This window comes from Geotrypetes seraphini, chromosome 5 (assembly GCF_902459505.1).
Source record: "Geotrypetes seraphini chromosome 5, aGeoSer1.1, whole genome shotgun sequence".
Classification (NCBI taxonomy): domain Eukaryota; kingdom Metazoa; phylum Chordata; class Amphibia; order Gymnophiona; family Dermophiidae; genus Geotrypetes; species Geotrypetes seraphini.
The window spans coordinates 69,955,968-69,978,625 of record NC_047088.1 but is presented as its reverse complement, the minus strand read 5'-3'; the positions used below and the strand labels follow the sequence as shown (position 1 = coordinate 69,978,625).

Genomic DNA, 22,658 nt, shown 5'->3' with positions numbered 1-22,658 from the left:
TGTTCAGGAAAGAAAGGGTAGGAAGAAAAGGAGGGGTAATAGCGCCCGTGGTATACGGATATGGTTTGTTTGCTAGTGGCAGATCCTCTCCCGCTGCCCCTCTCACCCGATCTTCTGATTCAGGGCCACATTCCAATGTTCAATCCGGGTTCCTTTTGTCTTAGGCATAGCTCTTGAAAGGGCTCACCTAAGGAAGAAGGGATATTCGGATAAAGTGATCTCCACTCTCTTAGGGTCTCGGAGAATTTCCACCTCTTGGGTTTATGTCCACGTTTGGCGTATTTTTTAGGAATGGTGTTCTGTAAATGGTGTGGTTCCCCTTCGAGCTGTTTTGCCTCACATTCTGGAATTTCTGCAGGATGGCCTGGAGCAAGGCCTTGCCTGGTCTTCCCTTCTGGTACAGAGTGCTGCTTTGCCGCTTTCTCTTCCTTTTGTGGTCTTTTGCGGGGTAAGTGTGTGGCCTTCTCTCTGAATGTGATTTGGTTCTTGAGGGCTATGAAATTGATCTGGCCACCAATTCGGTCATCAGTTCCTGCCTGGGATCTCAATCTAGTCCTTTCCATGCTTGTATGTCCTCCATTTGAACCTCTTGACAGCTGTACATTGAAGGACCTTACTCTTAAGGCAGTTTTTCTTGGTGGCCATTACTTCCGTGAGACGCGTTTCAGAACTGCAAGCTTTTTCGTGTAGGCCTCCCTTCCTGGAGTTCTCTAGGGAGCGGGTCGAACTGCGGCCAGTTTCCTCCTTTCTTCCGAAGGTGGTCTCGCTGTTTCATGTCAACCAGTCTGTGGTCCTTCCAGTCTTGGATAATCGGAAGGGCTCGTTGGAGCAGAGGCAGTTACCCATAGGGCCCTTCGCTTTTATATTCAGCGGACACCAGAGTTCTGTAAATCGGACTGGCTTTTTGTCTTCTTAGCGGGCCCTCATGGGAGGACAGTACTTCCAAGGCTACCATTGCGCGCTGGATCAAGGAGGCTATAACTTCAATGTATCTCCTCCAAAAGAAGCCTGTTCTGGAATTTCTCAAAACCCATTCAACTCGGGGTCAAGCAGCTTCTTGGTCTGAATTTTCTCTTGTACCTCCAGTGGATATCTGTAAAGCTGTGGTTTGGTCTTCTCTCCATTCCTTTGATCGGCACTACTGTGTAGATGTTCAGGCACTTCAGGACACGGTATTCGGTGAGCGTGTTCTTGTGGCAGCCCTTTGAAGGTCCCATCCATGATGGGTACTGCTTTGGCATGTCCCATCCATTTCTATGCCAGCCTGGAGGGACACTAAAGAAGGATAAATTAGGTTCTTACTTGCTAATTTTCTTTCTTTCTTTTTTTTTGTCCCTCCAGACCAGCACAGACCCCGCCCTGTCATTTGTTTGGTATTTTTGCGAAGAGTATTGGTTTTTCTGCGGGATTTGTTTGTTTTTGGTGGTTTGAGGAGTTTAAAGAGCAGCGGCATTTGGTTCAGCTAGTTTAGCTGGCTAACTGTGGGGAGTTTCTGAAATATTCTTGTTCTAATTAGTATCCAACAGTGTTTTCCCTTGGTCTTCTTGTAAGTGAGGAGTTGGGATGTTATTGTTTTTCAGCCTTGTTGTTTTCTGCTTGGCTATTCGTTAAGACTGATTGTAATAGGGACTGCACAGCGCACGTGTACTGTAGCCAAAAGTTAGTGTCTCAGTCTCTACCGTTTCTGTGCCGGTCTGGAGGGACTAAAAGTAAGAAAATTGGCAGGTAAGGACCTAATTTCTCCTTCCTTCTTCATGACTTGCGAGCATGGGGAGAATACCCTATCATACAGAATGACACACCTATCTACTAGAAAAGATATTAGTAAGGTAAGAACTTAATCTCTTCTAATTGAGCATGCCTGTGCTAAGGTTTAGCAGATATCACCATGGCAGCTTTAATAGGGCTGCTTTTAAGTTAGACCTTCCACAGGTTTCCGTTAATTACATTACATTACATTAGGGATTTCTATTCCGCCATTACCTTGCGGTTCAAGGCAGATTACAAAAGGTTAATTTAAATAAAAAACAGAGTTACAATGATTAGCTAGAGAGGTAAGTTGTAGATCTTATAAACATTTAACGGGTTGTTGAGGGAGAGGTGGTTTGTAAAAGAATTAATAGGTGGTCATAGTGGAGGTTCTTTTGTTATTATTAGTGCAGTAATGGGTAGATCAGATGTCAGTTTTAGAGTTACTAAGAGGTCGTGATGTTATTGCTGCTTCAGGAATTTCTTGAAAAGTGTGGTTTTTATTTCTTTTCTGAACGTCCTATAGTCTGGGGTGGTCATCAGAAGGTTGGAGATCTGGTTGTCCAGCCTTGCGGCTTGAGTGGCTAGGAGGCCGTCGTGTAGTTTTGTTCTTTTTACTTCCTTGATTGGGGGGGGTATGAATGGGGAGTGCGTTTTTCTGTGTCTGGTAGTGGGTGCTTGGATGAGGCGATTGTTCAGGTATGATGGGCTGTCTCCGTGTAGGGTTTTAAATAATATGCAGTAGAATTTGAATTGGATTCTTTCTTGGATTGGAAGACAATGTGAGTTGATGAAGGCTTCAGTGATGTGGTCATGTTTTCTCAATGAGTAGATGAGTCTCAAAGCTGTATTTTGGATTGTTTGGAGTTGTCTAATCGTAGTTGCAGGGCAGGGAAGGAAGAGGATGTTGCAGTAGTCCAATATACCTAGTATTAGGGATTGTACTATAAGTTGGAATTGTGTTCTTTCAAAGAATTTTCGGACTTGTCTCAGATTTCTCATGATTGCGAATGATTTCTGAATTGTTTTATTTATTTGCGGTTGCATAGTGCAGCATCTGTCTATGGTCATGCCAAGCAGTTTTATGGTGGTTTGGATGGGATATTTGATTGCGTTTATATCTAAGTTGGTTGTGGTTTGGACCTTGTCATTTTCGAGAAGGATGAATTTGGTTTTGTCTTGGTTGAGTTTAAGTTTGTGATTTTTCATCCAGGTTGTGACTGTTTCAAGTGTTTGGTGAAGTTTGTCTGTTATGGTAGGTTTAGAATGATCGTATGGGATGAGGATGGTGATGTCATCAGCATAACTATAGGTGGTTATGCCCAGATTGTCCAGATGCGTTCCTAGAGAAGCAGTGTAGAGATTGAAGAGGGTAGGGGATAGTGGAGATCCTTGTGGTACGCCGCAGGGGTTTGACCAGGATTTTGACTTTTCTTTGTTTGATTTTACACTGTAGGTTCTGAGTTTTAGGAATCCTTCAAACCAAGAGTATACTTTATCTGAGATGCCTATTGCGTCTAAGATCTGTAGAAGGATGTTGTGATCCACTAAGTCGAATGCTGCAGTTAGGTCCAGTTGTATGAGAAGCATTTTTTTTCCCTGTACTAAGGTGTTGTCTGACGGTATCCATAAGGGAGCCTAGTAGTGTCTCTGTACTGAAGTTTGTTCTGAAGCCTGATTGCATGGGGTGGAGTAGGTTGTGGTCATCTATGTAATTGGTGAGGAGTTTGGCTACTAGGCCTTCTATAATTTTGACATATAGCGGAATTGAGGCTATAGGTCTAAAGTTAGATGGGTGGTTTTGTGGTGCTTTTGGGTCTTTTTGGATTGGGGTGATGACGATTTCGCTGAGGTCAGCAGGGAATGTGCCTTCTGTGAGCGTGAATTGAATCCATTGTAGAATTATGGTGCGGAATTTTACACTAGAGGTGGTAAGGAGATATGAGGGGCAATGGTTGAGGTCACAGGAGGCATGACTGTATTTTTTGTAGAATTTGTTGAGTTCTGACCATTGTATGTTGGGGAATTGAGTCCAGATTCTGTCTGCTGCAGTTGCCTCTTTTCCTGAAGGGTGGTTTGTGATTGTGTTTTGATGGGATGGGTTAAGGATGAGAGTGGCTCTGGTGTTGGTAATTTTGTTCTTGAAGTGTTCTGCTAAGAGGGTGGGTGATGGTGGAGGGGTGTTCGTGGTGGTTGTGTATGGTTTGGTGTCTGTTAATTCTTTCAGGATTTGGAATATTTTTTTGGAATCTTGGGTTTCCGTGCCTATGAGATTAGTATAGTAGCTTTTCCTCTTATCCCTTAGTAGATTTTTGTATTGTTTGTTGATTTTTTTCCAGTCGGTTTTTGTTTGATCTTGGTTCTTTTTTCTCCATTTTCTTTCTAATCTTCTACACTGTCTTTTGAGTTGGAGCAATTCATTATCAAACCATTGGTCTGATTTCCTGCTGATTCTGGTTTTGGTTTGTAGGGGGGCCAGATCATCAAGGATGTTGGTGGACACATTTTTCCAGTGGGAGATGAAGTTTTTTGGGTCGCAGTCTTGGATAGTTTCATCTACATTTGACCAAAAAATGGTTGGGTCGATATGTTTGCGTGTGGTATATGTGGTTTTTTTAGATTGAGGTGTGTGTTTGGTCTTGGTCCAGTTGATGTTGAAGTTGTATGTGTAGTGGTCTGACCATAGGGATGGGGACCATGTTCCGTTAGGAGTTTGGATTGCTGGATTGGATGGTTGGTGAGTCATGAATGCAGCAATGTCCAGTTGATGACCTTTTTCATGGGTGGTTTGTGGGTTTAGGATCTGGAAGGAAAAGGCATTGAGGAAGGATAGACAGTTATTTGCTGGTGTGGAGGTTGTGTCTTCTAGGTGTAGGTTTAGGTCTCCTAGGATGAGGTTATATTCTGCTGTTAATGAGTTTTGGTAGATGAAGTTTTCAAATTCAGGTCTCACTGTGGTCCAGTTTCCTGGACCTTAATGGTGTTTCTAAATAATTATGTTCCCACAGGCTGCTCTGATCATGCAGGTTCTGCAGCTTACTCCAGATCAGATTGCCATGCTGCCTCCTGAGCAAAGACAAAGCATCCTTATCCTGAAGGAGCAGATACAGAAATCCACAGGTGCACCATGACAGGTGAGAGTCAGGAGGATCTTCCTTATGTAAAACAAAAGGAGAGAAGAGCCATTTGAATGCCCTTGTTCAGAGCTGCAGTTAAGTCTGTTGGGAGTGCCAAGGTACTATATTCTTTTGAAAAATGAAAAATTATCCAGTGAGCTGTGGCTCCTTGTAACAAAAGCCAGTTGAAGCTTGATGCTGAAACCCCAGGTAAGAAAACTTTCTTCAACTGAGAGCTGAATGCAGTAGAGTTTTGAAATGAGAAAAAAAACATTCACCAGTCTTGCTTTTCTTGTTTGAGGCAGTACAGAAATTGAAGCCCTTCTTTCTGATGTTGACAGATCAGAGTTTCTTTAGTGCTGAGACACTGGGACTCTGCCAGCTAGAATATGGCATCCTTCCAGGTACAGAAAAGTTCCAGCCAAAATACAATAGGTCTTTGTGACCTTGTTCCCAGAGAGCTCTGTAAACTGAATATGAGTGAGTCACTGATGAGAGAATGTGGAGGTGGCCTGTTGTGTGAATTAATAGCTAGCTACCTTTGAGACATTGATACATTGGATGCATTTATGTAGGTTTCAGTAAGTGCTGTGGTTTCAGAAACCACTTTTCAAATTTCAGTTATTTCTTGGTTAGCATATATACTCTAATGTAAACTGATCCAAAACCTACCCCCCCCCCTAAAAAAAAAGGGGAGGATAAAGATTGACTTGAATATAAACTGAGTTTAGAAATTTGGGTTATCACTGTGAGCAAATCTACAAAGACTAGACATTTTGCCATAAGTCTCTCTTCTTTGCCAACCTTCCATTCGATAATGTCTTGTAAGATTCTGTTTTCTCTTTTACTGCTTAACTTGTGCAACTAATGGTGCATCAATACCAACCATGGATCCTTCTCTTTCCCTTTCAAGTTGAACCAGCAAGAACTTATATCTTGCTTATTTTGAGAAAACCAGAAACAACCATTCCATGTTTGCTTGAATTGATTGTGAAATTTGGAAAGTTTTCAGGTTATAAGATAAATTGGAATAAATCAGAAGTTCTTCCACTTAATGTACATTGTACAAAGGGTTTATTTGATGCATTTTCTTTTGTGTGGAAGGAAGATGGTCTAAAATATTTAGGAATTTGGATCAAAAATACAGTGGACGATACAATGAAAATAAATGAAAAATGTTTATTACAGAAGATGACAGAAATGTGTGAGCAATGGAATCCTCTGCATTTATCTTGGTGGGGGAGAGTACAAACTGTTAAAATAATGATTTTACCTGTGGTTTGTTACCAAATGGGAATGTTACCAGTTTTCTTCCAGGGGTCTTTTTATAAAAAGTTGAATAGTATTCTAACAAAATTTATTTGGCTGGGTAAAATTCCTAGAATTGCTTTAGTGTCTTTACAAAAGCCAATTATGGAGGGTGGGGTAAATTTTCCTAATTTCTATAGGTATCATCAGGCCTATATATTGCGTCAAGGTATATATTGGGTCTTCCCAGAGCCCATTGATAATATCCCAGACTGGTTCTGGTTAGAATGGAGACTCATGTTTCCTTTGCGACTTGGTCATGTTCTTAGTATCAAATGCCAAGGTTATATAAAGATCATAGAATATTTGTTGATACATGGAAAACCTTAAGATATGTAATTAATCTAGCTCCTATTCCGATAAATAAATCAACAAGTCAAACGATTTGGCTAAACCTCAAGATCAAAATTGGCGGTTTTAAAATCATCTGGAAGCATTGGATGATGGCAGGAGTATGTACATTGGAAGATTTAATATCTAATGGTAAGATGCTTGAGTTTTCACAATTGCAACATAAATTTGGTCTCAACAAATCACAAAGTTTTAAATGGTTACAATTGAAGCAGGCCCTTCAGGCGGGGTTCCCTGAATGGAAAACTCTTAATAATCAATATAGTATGGAATTCTTATGCTTTCAGGTGTATTTCATGGGTCACCAAGCCGCACAGTGGTTTAAATTAATACCTGGATTTGTGAATAAAAAACCAAAAACTGGCCTTCGGGGCATTTGGAGTATTGAGATTAAGCATCAAATTGATGCATCTCAATGGCCACAACTTTGGTCTTGGAGGATGAGATGTACAGTGTCTGCATCTATGAGACAAACATGGTTCTTTCTTTTGCATAGAGCTTTTTGGACCCATGTTTGTTTACAAAAATTAGAAAGCTCTAAGTCTAATAGATGTTGGCAATGTCATCTTGAGGCTGGGACATTATATCACCTTTTATTCTATTGTCCATTTATATTATTATTTTGGAAATCAATTTGGCCTCAAATAAATAGGATGTTAGATAATCCGATGGCCTTGACATATGATACTATTTTATTTGGCATGACAATGAGAGCAAAGAGTCAAATTTCATCAAATAATAACAAACTTTTATTTATATTGACTGGAGTAGCCATTCAACAGATTACATGTAATTGGAAAAATTATGACTGATTAAATTACAACTTTTTGGAAAAATTATGACAGATTAAATTACAACTTTTGGTGGAATTCTGTATGTCATATATATAAAATGGAGCGTACAATAGCAACACAGAGAGGATATTTTGATAAGTTTCAGAAAATATGTGGACCATTAACAGATTTTTGCAATGAGTAATAACATTTTCCCAAAGTAAGATATTCGACAAGAGTGGGTAATATTTATTAATACTATAATGTATATGAATGTGTTAATAATTTTGATATATTGTAGATAGAATTTCTGTAGAGGGAGGGGATGGGAGGGTTTTCTATCCTAATATTAATTCTTTAGATATTAAATCTAATATAATAAAACTCTAAGCCGCGCACTCTCACTGCGTGCGCCGGTTTTCTGTGAGCTGTAGGGACCCGCAAGTAGGAGTGCGCATGTGCGGCTTAGGGTTCTGTTTTTCGGTCTGGCCTGCTCCCTGCTGCTCCTTGCCGTATTGTATTTTTTAGTTGAAAGACGCAGCGGTGGCTCCTCTCATGATCCCCGCCTGCGTCGGACTTCCGACGCAGGTGGGGATCATGAGAGGAGCCACCGCCGCGTCTTTCAACTAAAAAATGCAATACGGCAAGGAGCAGCAGGGAGCAGGCCAGACCGAAGCTCCGACTTGAACTGCCAGTTGGCTGGCTCCCTTGCCAGATTTATTTTTTCAGTTTAAAGGTGCCGCGGTGGCTCCTGTCACCAGCCGCACCTGCTTCAGAGAAGACTTCTAATGCAGGCGGGGATCGTTAGAGGAGCCGCCGCGGCACCTTTAAACAGAAAAATAACTCCAGCAAGGGAGTCGGCCAGATCACCACGGCAGCCACTCCCCCCCTCTCTCTTGGGCTACTCTCCGGGAGCAGGCGAGTGAAGCCCGGTACTTCCGGGTAGCTAAGGGGTGGAACGCGCCGCGCGTGCCCAGGGTCCGGGTGGAGAAGCCGGTGCTGGAGCCACTCGCGCACATTAGCGCTGGTTAATGCTCCCCAGGAAAGGCCTGAAAGTGCCAGGGAGGAGCCACCCCCAAGACAAAGATGCCAGCAGAAATGGAAGTTGGAGTTTGAGCCAGTGATGTATGTGAGGTGATTGCTTTTTATGTGAAAACATTTAAAAAATGTATGCAAGTTCAAAAATGTAACTATTGCAGACTGCTTGGGGGGGAAGGAAGGGAGGCCTACTGCTGGACAGGGGGAGCAGGAAAAGGTGCTGATGGACAGGGGGAATAAAGGAAGGGAGGCCTACTGCTGGACAGGGGGAGCAGGAAGAGGTGTTGATGGACAGGGGGGAGGTAAAACAAAGGGAGAAGGGCTGCTGCTGGATAAGGGGAGCAGTGAAGGGGTGGTGGTGGACACGGGAGGTAAAAGGAAGGGAGAATGGACAGAGGGAGCATGCAAGGGGTGGTGGTGGACAGCCAAAAGAAAGAGACAGAAATACAGAAAACGGCTAAGGAGACAGAGAGAGAAAGAAATAAAGACAGACACACACACACACACACATATATTCTAGCACCCGTTAATGTAACGGGCTATTCAGTGAGGGTCTGGGCAGGGAGAGCGACAGAAAGAAAAAAAGATAGAAATAAAGATAGACAGCGGGAGGGAGAAAGAAAGATAGAAAGAAATAAAGAAAGATAGACAGGGCAGGGAGAGAGACAGAAAGAAAAAAGATAGACGGGGCAGGGAGAGAGACAGAAAGAAAGAGACAGGGTGGCAGGAGAAAGACAGACAGACATCTATTCTAGCACCCGTTAATGTAATGGGCTTAAACACTAGTGTAGTATATAATATTTAAGATATTATAGAACATAGGTATTGACTGAAATGTTAAGTGTTACATGAAAGTTAATCAAGTGTATATATACAAATTTGAATGATTTCATCTGATACACTTGTTGAAATATGTAAAAATGAATAAAGAATTTTTTTTAAAAAAAGAACTTATATTCAGCGATTATCATCATGCTGAAAGCGTTGGCATGAACAATATTAGAAATCATCAAACTTGGAGACAAACTCAGCCTTTCTGGCTTGCTTTGTTAGACTGCCACCCCTTCTTTTTTTAATTGAAAAGCTTTTTATTCATAGATGCCCAACCATTACAAAATGAAAATTAGGAGACAAACATAACATCATCACAAGAGAAAACCAGCTGTAAAACAGGCAAAGAAACAGAAAACACATTTGTTAGATGCAATACCCCCCACATTATACAAAGAATATACCCTCAGCACACACCTCCAATCCAAACCCCTAACTCTAACTCGTAGAGATCTAGCAAGGATTCTACAAAAAAAGCCCCTTACAACCCCTCAACCCACCTAGGGCCCAAAATCTAAGTCCTCAAGGGAAAGCTCCTCCAAATGCAAACATAGCCATGTCACTTGCCATGTTGGAGGACAGTATGCATAAAGAAGGGCAGTTGACTGCCACCCTCTAAGGAATTGAGAGTACAGAAGGGGTGACAGAAGCATATCTTAGTAGCGCTTATTTTATCCCAGGACAAGCAGGCATGATATTCTCATATGTGGGTGACGTCATCTACGGAGCCCCGATGCGGACAGCTTTTTCAAGCAAACTTGATTGAAGATTTAAAGTTTGCTCTGCTGCTCCACGCATGCGTGCCTTCCTGCTCCACTAGAGGGCGCATCTCCCCCTTGTGGTCTCCAGTTCAAATTTTTCCGCCGAGCCTAGAAGACGTGTTTTTTAGGCTCTGCCCCAAATGCCTTCTAGCACCGCGATTTTTTCTTGTTTTAGTGATTTAGTCGCTGTGCGCGTTTTTTATTTAATTTTTTATCTGTTCCTGCTTCTTTTTGACCGACCCGGAGGCTTCCGGGTCGCCACGGCCGCGTGGCTACTTGGGCCTCGGCCAGTTTCATTTTTCTATGTCCCGGCCTTTGACCGGCTTTAAAAAGTGCACCCGGTGCGAGCGGCTTCTTTCCATCACAGACCCGCATCGCCGGTGCATCCTCTGCCTGGGGGCCGCCCATCCAACCGACTCCTGCCCCCAGTGCGCTACTTTTCAGAACCGTGCCCTTCGTCGAAGAAAAGCCCGCATGGCGGACCTTTTCACCGCCGACCAACCCTCTACCTCGGCCTCGAGGTCGGCCCCGGCCTTGACCTCGGCCCCGAATACCTCGGCACTACCTCGAGACTCGACCCCGAAGACCTCGGGACAGCAAAAAGCCTCGACCCCGGGTAAGTCTCCTCTTCCTTCTTCAGGTTCCGCACCAGCGAAGAAGCCAGCCTCGGGGACACCGGCGACGCATGGTGGAAGCCCCATGCTTTCAGCCCCGGCGAAGCCTTCTAAGCCTTCGGGCCGTGCCTCCACCACACGGGAATACTCTGATACGAGGTCGCCCCCAGTGGAGTGCACCGAGGCATCGGACATGCCCACGATGCTGTCCGTGCCCGTTTTCCAGGACCTGCTCCGGGCGATGATCTCGTCGGAGCTGTCCGCTGCACTGGCCCATCTACAACCGGCCTCGACCTCGCGTGCGCCGGACCAGCCTGAGCCTCGCGTCGAGCCTCCTCAGGGCAAAGTGCGCCAGCTTCACCGCATTCCATCCTCCTCGGATTCCTCGCCGAGGCGCCCGAGACGCTCTCCCTCCACGGACCGCCATGGGGCAAAGCGTTGCGCTAAGACAAACGAAACCTCGAACCGCCGTACCTTTAAGAAGGCCCGGAGTTCTCCCACACTACGAGGCCGTTCACCGATGCCCCGTACAGGACCGCTGAAGGTGACTGAGTTATCACTCTCCAACCCTCACATCCTCCTAACTCCCCCTCGGACCGGGGCTCCGAGCCGAGGTCCCAGGCTTTCGCCGAGGGAGTCCGGGTTGAGGTCACCGATTCGACATCGATCGGTACCCCGTACCCCGGCATCGTCTCAGAGGGGCTCCTTGAGACGACGTAGGTCCTTGACCCCGGAACACTGCCACAGTGTTTCCCCGGTCTCGGAGCACGGGTCAGAGCATGAACCTCGATACTTGAGGGAAGCCTCCCCGTCCTTCTCCGCCCGATGGAGGTCTCATTCACCGTCCCCGCACGGGGCCCCGGGAACGTCTCGCCCCTCCTTCACTCGCTTTGTCCAGGACATGGGCCACGCTCAGGACTTAGACCTCCAGTCCGTCTCAAGATACTCTAAAGAGTACCTGGCGGAACTAGATCTACCGTCGCCGCCCAGAGAGTCCCTTCGCTTACCACCCAATCAGGTACTCCAACAGGCTTTCTTCAGGAATCTGGAGACCCCCTATATGGTAACAGCTGTCCCCTCCAAAATGAAGTCCAAGTACCGTACAGTACCATACCCAGGTTTTGAGCAACCACAGCTCTCCCACCAGTTGCTGTTGGTAGAATCTTCCCTGAAAAAGGCCCACCCCTCCCGGGTCTCAGCGGCGGTCCCCCCAGTTCGAGAGGGCCGAACCCTGGATAAGTTCGGCAGAAGACTGTACCAGAACTCTATGATGGCCTCTAGGGTACAAAGTTACACTTTCACCTTCACGTCCTACTTGAAACATCTCATTGGACTGTTGGGAGCCTTTGCGACCGACCTGCTGGCCTCACGCCAAGGAGCCTTTAACTTGCTCCAGGAGGTCTTCTCCAACCTACGCCTCCATTTATTTCACGCGGCCTATGATGGCTTCGAACTTTCCTCCAGAGTGGCAGTCTTCACTATCGCCATGCACCGCCTAGCCTGGTTACGCCTCGTCGACATGGACCCCAACTTACAGGACCGGTTGGCTAACCTCCCCTGCGTGGGCAAAGAACTTTTTGATGACACTATCGAGGCAGCTACGAAACACCTTTCAGAGCACGAACGCTTGTTTGCCTCCCTCGTTCGGCAAAAACCAAAACCGCCAACGTCCAGGCCGTTCAGGGCCCCTCCTCGCCGCTACCCTCAAAAGTCCACCCCTGCCTTCTCACGGCCTCCACCCAGACGCCCGCAAGCTCACCATCGGGCTCCGCCCAAGTCCCAATCGCCTGCGACCGCCAAACCATCCCCGTCCTTTTGACGGGATAAGCGGATGGGGGCTGGCCCCCTCCGCCACAGCCCCAGGCCTCCTTCCCATCGGGGGACGCCTCAGAGCCTTCTACCCGCGCTGGGAACAAGTCACGTCGGACGCATGGGTCCTTGGCGTGATCTCATCAGGATACTCTCTCAACTTTCGGGAAAACCCTCCAGACAATCCTCCAAGAGCGTGCCCTCCCAACCGAACTCAGTTACCCCTCCTTCTCTCAGAAGCTCGAGAACTGCTTCGCCTACGGGCAGTGGAGGTGGTTCCCCCGACCAATGGGGGAAAGGGTTCTACTCCCGTTACTTCCTGGTACCAAAGAAGACGGGAGACCTGCGCCCAATTCTAGACTTGAGGCGACTCAACAAATTTCTGGTGCGGGAAAAGTTCCGGATGCTTTCCCTACCGATTCTCTACCCTCTCATCGACGAGGGCGATTGGCTCTGCTCCCTCGATCTGAAGGAAGCCTACACACGTTCCAGTGCACCCCGCTCACCGCGAGTACCTGCACTTCCAGGTGGGGGACCTGCACCTACAATACCGAGTCCTCTCCTTTGGCCTGGCGTCGTCACCCCGAGTCTTCACGAAGTGCCTCGTGGTGGTCGCAGCTGCCTTACGCGCGCAGGGCCTCCAGGTATTCCCCTACCTAGACGACTGGCTGATCAAAGCCCCGTCCAGAGAGGGGGTTATCTCAGCGACCCGACATATTATTTACCTTCAAGGTCTGGGGTTCGAGGTAAACTTCCCAAAATCCCAACTGCGCCCCTCTCAGTCCTTACAGTTCATCGGGGCCGTGCTGGATACGGTTCGATTCCGCTCCTTCATTCCCCCTCCACGTCAAGAGGCGTTAGTAAGTCTGAGCCAAAGGATTTCGCTGCTGACCTCGGTATCAGCTCGGCAGATGATGACTCTTCTGGGCCACATGGCCTCTACCGTCCACGTCATACCCTTCGCCCGCTTCCACCTGAGGATTCCTCAATGGACCCTGGCCTCCCAATGGCGTCAGGAACGGGACCCAATCGACCGTCCCGTGACAGTGACTCCTTCCTTGCAACGATCGCTCCTCTGGTGGGCCGACTCTTCAAATCTATCCAAAGGTTTACTTTTTCTCGCCCCTCCACACAACAAAGTACTCACCATGGATTCATCGGAGTACGCTTGGGGAGCTCACCTGGATGGCCTACGCACTCAGGGGATGTGGTCAACAGAGGACTGCCGCTGCCACATCAACGTGCTGGAGCTTTGGGCCATCTATCTCGCCGCTGTGGCTTTTCAACATCTGCTCCACAACCGGGTGGTTCTCGTCCGAACCGACAACCAGGTAGCAATGTACTACGTAAACAAGCAAGGGGGGACGGGGTCTCGGGCCCTCTGTCAGGAAGCCCTGCGTCTCTGGAAGTGGGCGATCTCCTACAACATCTTCCTTCGAGCGGTGTCCATACAAGGAGAGCGAAACTGCCTGGCAGACAGACTCAGCCGCCTTCTCCAGCCACACGAGTGGTCGCTGCACGCTCAAACCTTACGACAGGTGTTCGAGAAGTGGGGGACTCCTCAGATAGATCTGTTCGCCTCCCCCCTCAACCACAAACTCCCTCAATTCTGCTCCCGGATGTACTCCCCGGACCGCCTCGAGGCCGACGCCTTCCTCCTAGATTGGGAGGGAAGGTTTCTATACGCGTTTCCGCCTTTTCCTCTGATTCTGCGGACGCTGGTCCATCTCAAACCAGTGCGAGCCACCATGATCTTGATTGCTCCTCGGTGGCCACGCCAACCTTGGTTTTCCCTTCTACTTCAACTCAGTACCAGAGATCCACTGCCTCTGCCTCTGTTTCCCTCTCTGCTATCGCAGAGCCAGGGTTCGCTGTTGCATCCAAATCTTCAGTCTCTTCATCTGAATGCTTGGTTTCTCTCCCCCTGACTTCTCTCCCTGTGTCGCAATCAGTCAAGGAAATACTGGAAGCCTCGAGGAAGGCCTCGACTAGAACCTGCTATTCCCAAAAGTGGACCAGATTCTCGTCCTGGTGCTCCTCACACGACCAGGACCCGGTGTCAGTCCCGGTCCCCTTGGTCCTGGAGTATTTTCTCCATCTTTCTCACTCTGGCCTGAAGACCAACTCCATTCGGGTACATCTTAGTGCAATTGCTACCTTCCATCAACCCCTGGAAGGAAAAGCCCTTTCACTCCATCCCTTAGTTTCTCGTTTCATGAAAGGTCTTTTGAATGTCCACCCCCCTCTCAAACCTCCCCCGGTGGTTTGGGATCTTAATGTGGTCCTGGCTCAACTCATGAAACCCCCTTTTGAGCCATTAGACAAATGCCATCTGAAATTCCTCACTTGGAAGGTGATCTTCCTGCTCGCACTCACTTCCGCTCGGCGAGTCAGCGAGCTACAGGCGCTGGTAGCGGACCCACCTTTCACGGTATTTCATCATGACAAGGTGGTCCTCCGCACCAACCCTAAGTTCTTGCCTAAAGTGGTGTCTGATTTTCATCTCAACCAGTCCATCGTCTTGCCAGTATTTTTCCCCAAGCCCCACTCTCACCCCGGAGAGACGGCGCTACACATGCTTGACTGTAAGAGAGCGCTGGCCTTTTACCTCCAACGTACTCAGTCTCATCGGACAGCTCCACAATTGTTTTTGTCCTTCGACCCTAATCGGCTGGGTCACCCAGTTTCCAAGCGCACCTTGTCCAACTGGTTGGCTACTTGTATTTCTTTTTGCTACACTCAGGCTAGTCTCGCGCTGCATGGTCGAGTAACGGGACGTAATGTCCGAGCGATGGCAGCCTCCGTAGCCTTCCTCCAGTCCACACCCATTGAGAAAATCTGCAAGGCTGCCACGTGGTCTTCGGTTCATACTTTCACCTCCCACTACTGCCTGGATACATTGTCCAGGAGCGATGGCCGTTTCGGCCAATCGGTACTGCGTAATCTATTTGCTTAAATTGCCAACTTCACTCCACCCCTTTTCAGTTAGCTTGGAGGTCACCCACATGTGAGAATATCATGCCTGCTTGTCCTGGGATAAAGCACAGTTACTTACCGTAACAGGTGTTATCCAGGGACAGCAGGCATATATTCTCACAACCCGTCCGCCTCCCCGAGGTTGGCTTCTTTGCTGGTTAAGTGAACTGGAGACCACGAGGGGGAGATGCACCCTCTAGTGGAGCAGGAAGGCACGCATGCGTGGAGCAGCAGCGCAAACTTTAAATCTTCAATCAAGTTTGCTTGAAAAAGCTGTCCGCATCGGGGCTCCGTAGATGACGTCACCCACATGTGAGAATATATGCCTGCTGTCCCTGGATAACACCTGTTACGGTAAGTAACTGTGCTTTATTGTAAAGCCATCCAGCACCGGAGATTTCCCAAGCTTCATAGACTGTAGAACCCACCGAGCTTCCAGCAATGTGATGGACTGATCCAGCTGTACTGCACCCTCTAATATTGTACAACACTAACTTAATCCCCCTCATAAATGCTGAGAATTAGAGAAGGAACACCAATACCCAAATCTCCCACCCCAACTTCAACTCCCATCCCCCCTTTGACCACCCCTCTCCCTCCAAGTGGGATCTACAAGACTTCCCACCATAAGCCAAGGAAGTAACCAGTCTCCATTGCCCAAGACAACTTTAAGCAAAATACAATGTATATCTCCATATAAAATGCACACTCCCCACCAAGCTCCAAAGTACCATCACTTAGACAAGCAACACTTGCTCCCCAATCAGACCACCTATTCCCCCCCACACACTCATCCATTCTCAACACCTGTAAGGCTACAGCCCCAATCACACCACGACACAAGCATGCCACCCAAGAGAACACCCCAATGCACTAGAAGTCAATTCCCATGGACAGCAGAACAGATAAAGAACTCTCAATAGTCCAGTATCAAAAAGTATCACTAATAGAGCATTAACGATCTTCCTCAAGTCAAGAATGTCTGCTAGTCAAGGCCAATGCAGATGGTTGCTCAGGCACATGGGCCCCTCGTTCAACTCTGCCATCTGAAGCTCACTAGTCGCTGCAGGGCATTCTGGATAACCACATTTTGGCCAGATTCTTCCGGGATCTCCACACCTTCCTTCTGTAGCAAAGCCTGAGCTTCCCTCAAAGAGGAAACTCTGGTATGAACATCATTTACAGTAATAAGGAGCCCAAACTGATAAGTCCTGTTATTCAGGAATTTTGTCAAGACAAACTAATGCTGTACCGTATCAAGACAAACTAATACTGTTCCTTAATAATTCCTGATCCTCTTACTTCCACATAAGTCACAGACCTATAATTTGTTCCTGATCCTGTAATTTATCTGGAAATGTCCAGATTACATCTTTTGTAATCTGCCTAGAACTGCAAGGTTAAGGCGGAATAAAAGTCACAAATGTAATGTATTTCATATTAGCTCTAGTGAAGGCCCGAGTGAAGAAACGACGCTTCTATATTGTGCTGGTTGCCAGGTCCTAATAAAAAAACTCCAGACGGTGACTCTCCCAGGTCATAGTGCCCAAATCCATGGCCCTGCACAGGACCCTTTCCTTGAGCACAAAACTCTGCAGACAAATCACAATATCCTTAGCTCTGTCCACCACATGGGGCCACAAGGCTCAATGTGCTCTTTCAGTGCCAGGGGCCAGCGAGTCATCCTGGAGTAGCCACTTCAACAATCTGGACATCATTTCCCTGACATGTCTATAGGCTCCAGACTCCAGAAGATCCCTCACCTGCAAGTTGTTTCTAAGGGTGCAGTTCTCCAAATCTTCCAGCTTGTCCAGTAGCATCTGGTGTACTCCTCTTTGATATCTTCCATTTTTTGCTGAATGCCAGTCTTTCCCTCCTCGCAGCTGGCAAGCCTGGTTTCCACCACATCCACACGAGATCCCAGCTGCACGAGGTCAGACCGGAGTTCCTGCACAGCCTCACACACCTGTACTGCAACTGCCGATATCTCCATTTTCGCTTCTTGGATCCATTGCCGCATACCGACTTTCGTGAGCAGCTCTTGCCCCTCCGGCCCCGGTGAATGTACCTCAGGGGATTCCATCTCTCTCGCATCAGGCATGTGTCGCCTGCTGGCCTCCTCCATTACACTCGCGCCATGTGCGATGCGACCCAACTGCTGCTCAGCCATTTTTAGCACCATTTTCTCATTTTTACCTTTCTTCGTTGCCCTAGATTCTACATGTGACCAGCCACCACCTTCAACAAAAAGTAAGTCGAAATCATGCTGTAAATTAGGGGAATTGCTCAGGGCCAGATCAGAGCTCCCATCTGCATTGGTGACATCACTTCCTTCCTTCCTTCTAACATTCTTAATGTATTGTCGCACTTCCTCCCCAGATAATCTCAATTTGAATCAGTCAGCCCCTTGTACAGTTGTTTGATATGTCATCATTTTGTTTACTTGCCTTCAGATGTAGCCATTTTTTTATCGAGACATAGAGTCGTTTGAATGTACCATTGTGACATTGGAGGAATAAAGATCTTCACATTTTCAGATGAGGTGGAGGACACTTTTTTAGTGCACATCATTCTGATCTGGACAATTCCATTTTGGTTTCTTTGTATTTGTGTCTGTGGTTTTGTTTTCCCCTGGTTTGTTCTTGCCATTTTTTTATCTTCATGTGCTCCTTCCTTCAACATAGTACTGTGTTGGAGGAACCATATGAGGGGTGTTCAATAATTTATCTACTTGAATATGAAAGTAGCAAGTATGTTGAAACAAGTCTGTGCATGTTGGGACATGTCTCAAGGTTACTCATGCACAGTTGCAGCTCAGTGCGAATCTAACATTCCAAGAGACAGGACGTCAAAAGAGTCCTCATGTGAATCAAGTAAGAAATTGCTAGATTTGGAGCATCGTTCAGTAATAAAATTTCTCACAAAAGAAGGGAAAAAGCCAAAAGAGATCATGAATGCATGACTAAAGTTTATGGCGAGTCTGCCCCATCATCCTACCAAAAAATTTTGGAGCAAGCAGTTTAAGTTGGGTAGAGAGTCCATTGAAGATGACCCTCACACTGGATGGCCTGTGGAAGCAACTTTCACAGAAATGTGCAAGAAAGTCGAGGATTTTATTTTGTCAGACAGACAAATGAAGGTTTCCCAAAATAGCTGGGCATCTTGGCATATACAGTTTGGTAAATAATTCATGAAAAGTTGGGCATATCCAAGATTAGTGCAAGATGGATTTCATGAATGTTGACACCGTGTCAGAAGGCCATGAGGTTCCAGTGCTGTTAGCAGAACTTAGAAATGTTCCATGAATACCAAGTGATTTTTTTTATCATTTGGTGACTAGAGATGAGACTTGGGTCTATCACAGAGATCCTGAGTCCAAAATGGAGTCAATGCAGTGGAAGCACAAGTCATCCTCACCCCAGAAATGTTCAAGACAGAAAAATCTGCAGGCAGAATCATGGCAACTGTCTTCTGGGATGAAGGACTTTTGCTTCTGGAGTTCATGCCACACAAGACTACTGTAACTGGGGAGAGTTATGCCCACACAATGATCACTTTGAGGGAGTCAATCAAGGAGAAAACTCACAGGTGTGCTGCTTCTACACGACAATGCGCCGGTGCACATCAGAACAATCACAGGCTGTCATCCAAGAATGTGGGTTTCAGCAGCTGAATCATCTGCCCTACAGTCATGACCTGGCTCCCTCGGATTATTTCCTGTTCAGAGTTTTGAAGAAATCTCTTCGTGGACAGCGGTTTTCAAGTGATGAAGACATCAAGGAAATTGTGACATCCTGGTTTGAAGGTTAAACAGAATAATTATTTTCAAAGGGGTTAAAGTCATTGTAGGAAAAGTGGATGAAATGTATGGAGCTAATAATTCTTTTTTTTTTTTTTTTTTAGCTCCTTTCTTTCCTACTTAGGTAGAAAAATTATTGAAGGATTGTTGTTTCCTTAATTATAGTACATCTAGTGGTAGAAATGAAAATTAATTAATACTTGTACTAGGAAACAAATCCTTGAAAGCCAGTATTACATATTTCCTCTTGCTCAGCCTAGCAGAAATGGGGAAAGTCCCTGTAGTACAGTAATCAAGCTGGAATTGTATTTGAAAATTATGCTGAAATATGGAGGAAGAACAATTAATTTTGTGCCATGGTTTCCAGTTACACCCTTTGTAACTTTCATGTACTGGCAGCATTAACCAGACTAATGATCCCAGAAACTTGTTGGATTGATAGTTATTTGAAGCAGCCGTCAACACAGTGAGCTTCCTGGATTGTATATATACAGGGGAAAAGCCCTTATTATGCCTGGGTCATGAGAAATGCCTCATTAAACTTAGAATGCCACCCACCCATCTTTTCCTTCCTTCCTTTATTTTGTTAGCATACCCAGGGACTCCTGTACTAAAACTTAGGGCTCCTTTTTAGAAGCCGCAGTAGCAGCTTCAGCGCGTGCAACATTTCATCATGTGCTAACCCCAGCGCTAGCCTAAAAACTACCGCCTGCTCAAGAGGAGGCGCTAGCGGTTAGCGCGGCCGGCGGTTTAGCGCACGTTAAACCACTACTGTGCCTTCGTAAAAGGAGCTCTTAGTGTATGGTAACACACTTTAACGTGTGCTAAGTGCCATGTGGCAGAGAAGCACAGTGGGAATGAATAAAATATAAAACACTGATGATCCAATATTTTCCAAGGTAAAACTTTTATTATTATGATGATCAATGGTTGTATGGTACGGACTTGACAGCAGCCATATCTTGACACAGTTGCCTTCATCAGGAGTCCATTGATCAAGCCAAAAAAACATTATAAAAGCAAATGGCAGCAAATAGATAGATAGCCTGCCAGAAAGCCTTCTTAAGGATCATTTCCATAGTTGTTGCAGAGATTTTACAGTTAGTATTTTAATATTTGCAGAATCATTTCCTTCCAAAGTAGCAAGAAAAAGGGAAGGGACAGCAATGTTTTCTGGAGCCAGTAGTTAGTGCAGGCCATATAGTACTGATGCTTCTACTTCCTCATTATCCCCAGCACTATCCCAAAGTCAGACTTAGCCTTTTTTGGCAATAGGGTACTTTTCAAGAGGATAGAGATATTAACCTGAGCATTGTTCTTAAGGCTTTTCCTGCTCTTTGTTTTTTGCAACTGCACCATCTTTGCACATGTGTGCTGATTTCTGTCTCCCGTTAGTTTTGTGCAGGGGTAATGACTGATGATCCTTGTGAATTGCAAATGATTCCAACTTTTAGGTTATCCCTAATGAAAGTGCATGAGAGAAAATAGGAAGCATCCTTCTTCCGCTGTATGTAAATCTATGACATGCCAATTCGTTAGCTGTATCCTGAAACTCAACCAGTTTGTAGTCATCATTGAATATCACTGGTCTAGGGGGTTAGTTCTAGGGATCTTTGTAGGCAACCTAACTAGTTATTTTGGAGTTTTGGGGTTGTTGTTTTTAAAGTATTATTAGCCTGTTTAGCAGAGGAAGAAAGGGGGTAACAGATTTAGGTAAGTGATAGTAATACTTCTCAAACTTTTGGGAGTAATTTCTATCACAGCACACTTTGTTAATTTCTATTTACACAGAGATAAAATACAGTGTATGAGCATCTAAAATTAGTTATAGGCCCTTTGGAACATGTAACGCAAAATGATTGAATGATCCCATTACTTTCAAATTATTTGAATGTTGCATGCATTCTTATTTAGAAGCAGTCTGGATAAGAAAAATACTTGATATTTTCACTTTCAAACAATTTACCTTTTTTCACATTGTACAAGAACTTTTATTCATGTGTTCCAAATTTCTCTCTTCATTATTATAGAATAAGTGTGGAAACCTGAGGGAAGGATGAAGAAAATTTCCCATTAAAATCTAACTGAAGCTATCTTCCCAGCAGAGAAGACATATGACCATCTTGAACATTGCTGCCACCAGTTTGTTCCATTTTCCATTGAAGAGCTGGGATTTCCATCATTCTTACACTGTAAAGACATTTTTCATCCAGTGCTTGTTTCCCTTGTTTTATTTCTCAGATTTGGTTTGCGTGTTTTCATGGTGGTTAGGAATAAAATTTCAAATTTTTTTAAGTTTTTGTATTTTGTGACATGGCATTACTGTCATCTCTTGTCAGTATTTCAATCTCTTCTTTAGTTTTTTACCTTGCAAATGAACTGAAGTCTCATTTAGGGCTCCTTTTACAAAGCCGCATTAGCTGGTTTAACGCGCGCAACTTTTCATCACGCGCTAACCCCTGCGCTGGCCGAAAAACTACCGCCTGTTCAAGAGGAGGCAGTTGCGGCTAGCACGGCTGGCAGTTTAGCGTGCGCTATTACGTGCGTTAAACCACTAGCGCGGCTTTGTAAAAGGAACCCTTAGTTTTTATCCTAATATATATATCAGTTTTATTTTCATACCCAGTTTTTTAAATGAAAGGTCTCTTCAAATGAGTCCAGAACTTGTGAATTTATGTCAATCTACCAGTAGGATGCAGACCCACAAGTTCTGGCGCAATCAAAGGAAAGAAAATTAGCAGGTTAGACCTAATTTCTCCTTAATGGCTCATGCTGTGTCCATGCTTTCCAGCATAATATCTGTTGGACAGAGATCTTTGCTTTTTTTCAAGTGAGGACCAGTGAGCATGTCAAAGAAGCTTTATTGCAGGAGCCAAGACCCATTATCAGCCAAAACGGCAAACACTTTCTCAATCACCATCATCCAATCTCCTCCTCTTTAGGTTTTAAATCTCACCCTATACTTTCCCTGGAGGCTTGTTTGTGGTGCTCTCTTTTGAACAGCTATTCTGTTTTCTTCCAGCACCACAGCTGGACTACCTGGTGGTCTTTGCCATATGAGAATAGAGTGGGATTTTGGATAGCACACAGCTCAAGCTCATATAGAGCTAGATGTAGCTGGATGAAAACAGAATAACTGTTATGAAGGTATGCCAGCAGCAAGTCTGAGGAAAAGGTGGGGGAGATTGTGTACTGGGAAGAGAGTCGGGAGTTAATAGGGCTGCCATTAGCACTTGAGCCTTGCAACAAAAAGTTGCTGCAGGAGGCTCTTTTATTCTTCTAAGTTTACCCAGCTTCACATTTGTGGCAAATTCTAAGTAGTGGGTTTTAGTATATGATAGCTATTCATGCAGGCCTGTGCTAACAACTACTGTGTTGTAAAAATCATGTGGTAAATGCTTAATACAAGTTGGGGTGAGATCTGGGTGGAAATGGGGCATGACCAGCAAAATCAGCTATCGCACTGTACATAATCATGCAATAGCAGTCCAGATTGCTGGCATTAAGTGCAGCCATGCTGTCAGCAGTCTGTA

At 45.6% G+C, this 22,658-nt stretch overlaps 1 protein-coding gene across 5 annotated transcripts in view; it reads left to right on the top strand.

Annotated features, from left to right (window-relative positions):
• CSTF2 (cleavage stimulation factor subunit 2) overlaps positions 1-21,420 on the top strand; it is a 114,923-nt gene extending 93,503 nt beyond the window's left edge. For all 5 annotated transcript variants that reach the window (XM_033945520.1, XM_033945518.1, XM_033945522.1 and 2 more), the window contains 2 exons: positions 4,758-4,883; positions 21,156-21,420. In XM_033945520.1, the coding sequence (XP_033801411.1) occupies positions 4,758-4,880 (123 nt within the window). In that variant the 3' untranslated portion in view covers positions 4,881-4,883; positions 21,156-21,420. The remainder of the gene's footprint in view (positions 1-4,757; positions 4,884-21,155) is intronic.
• Positions 21,421-22,658: the final 1,238 nt, after the last annotated feature.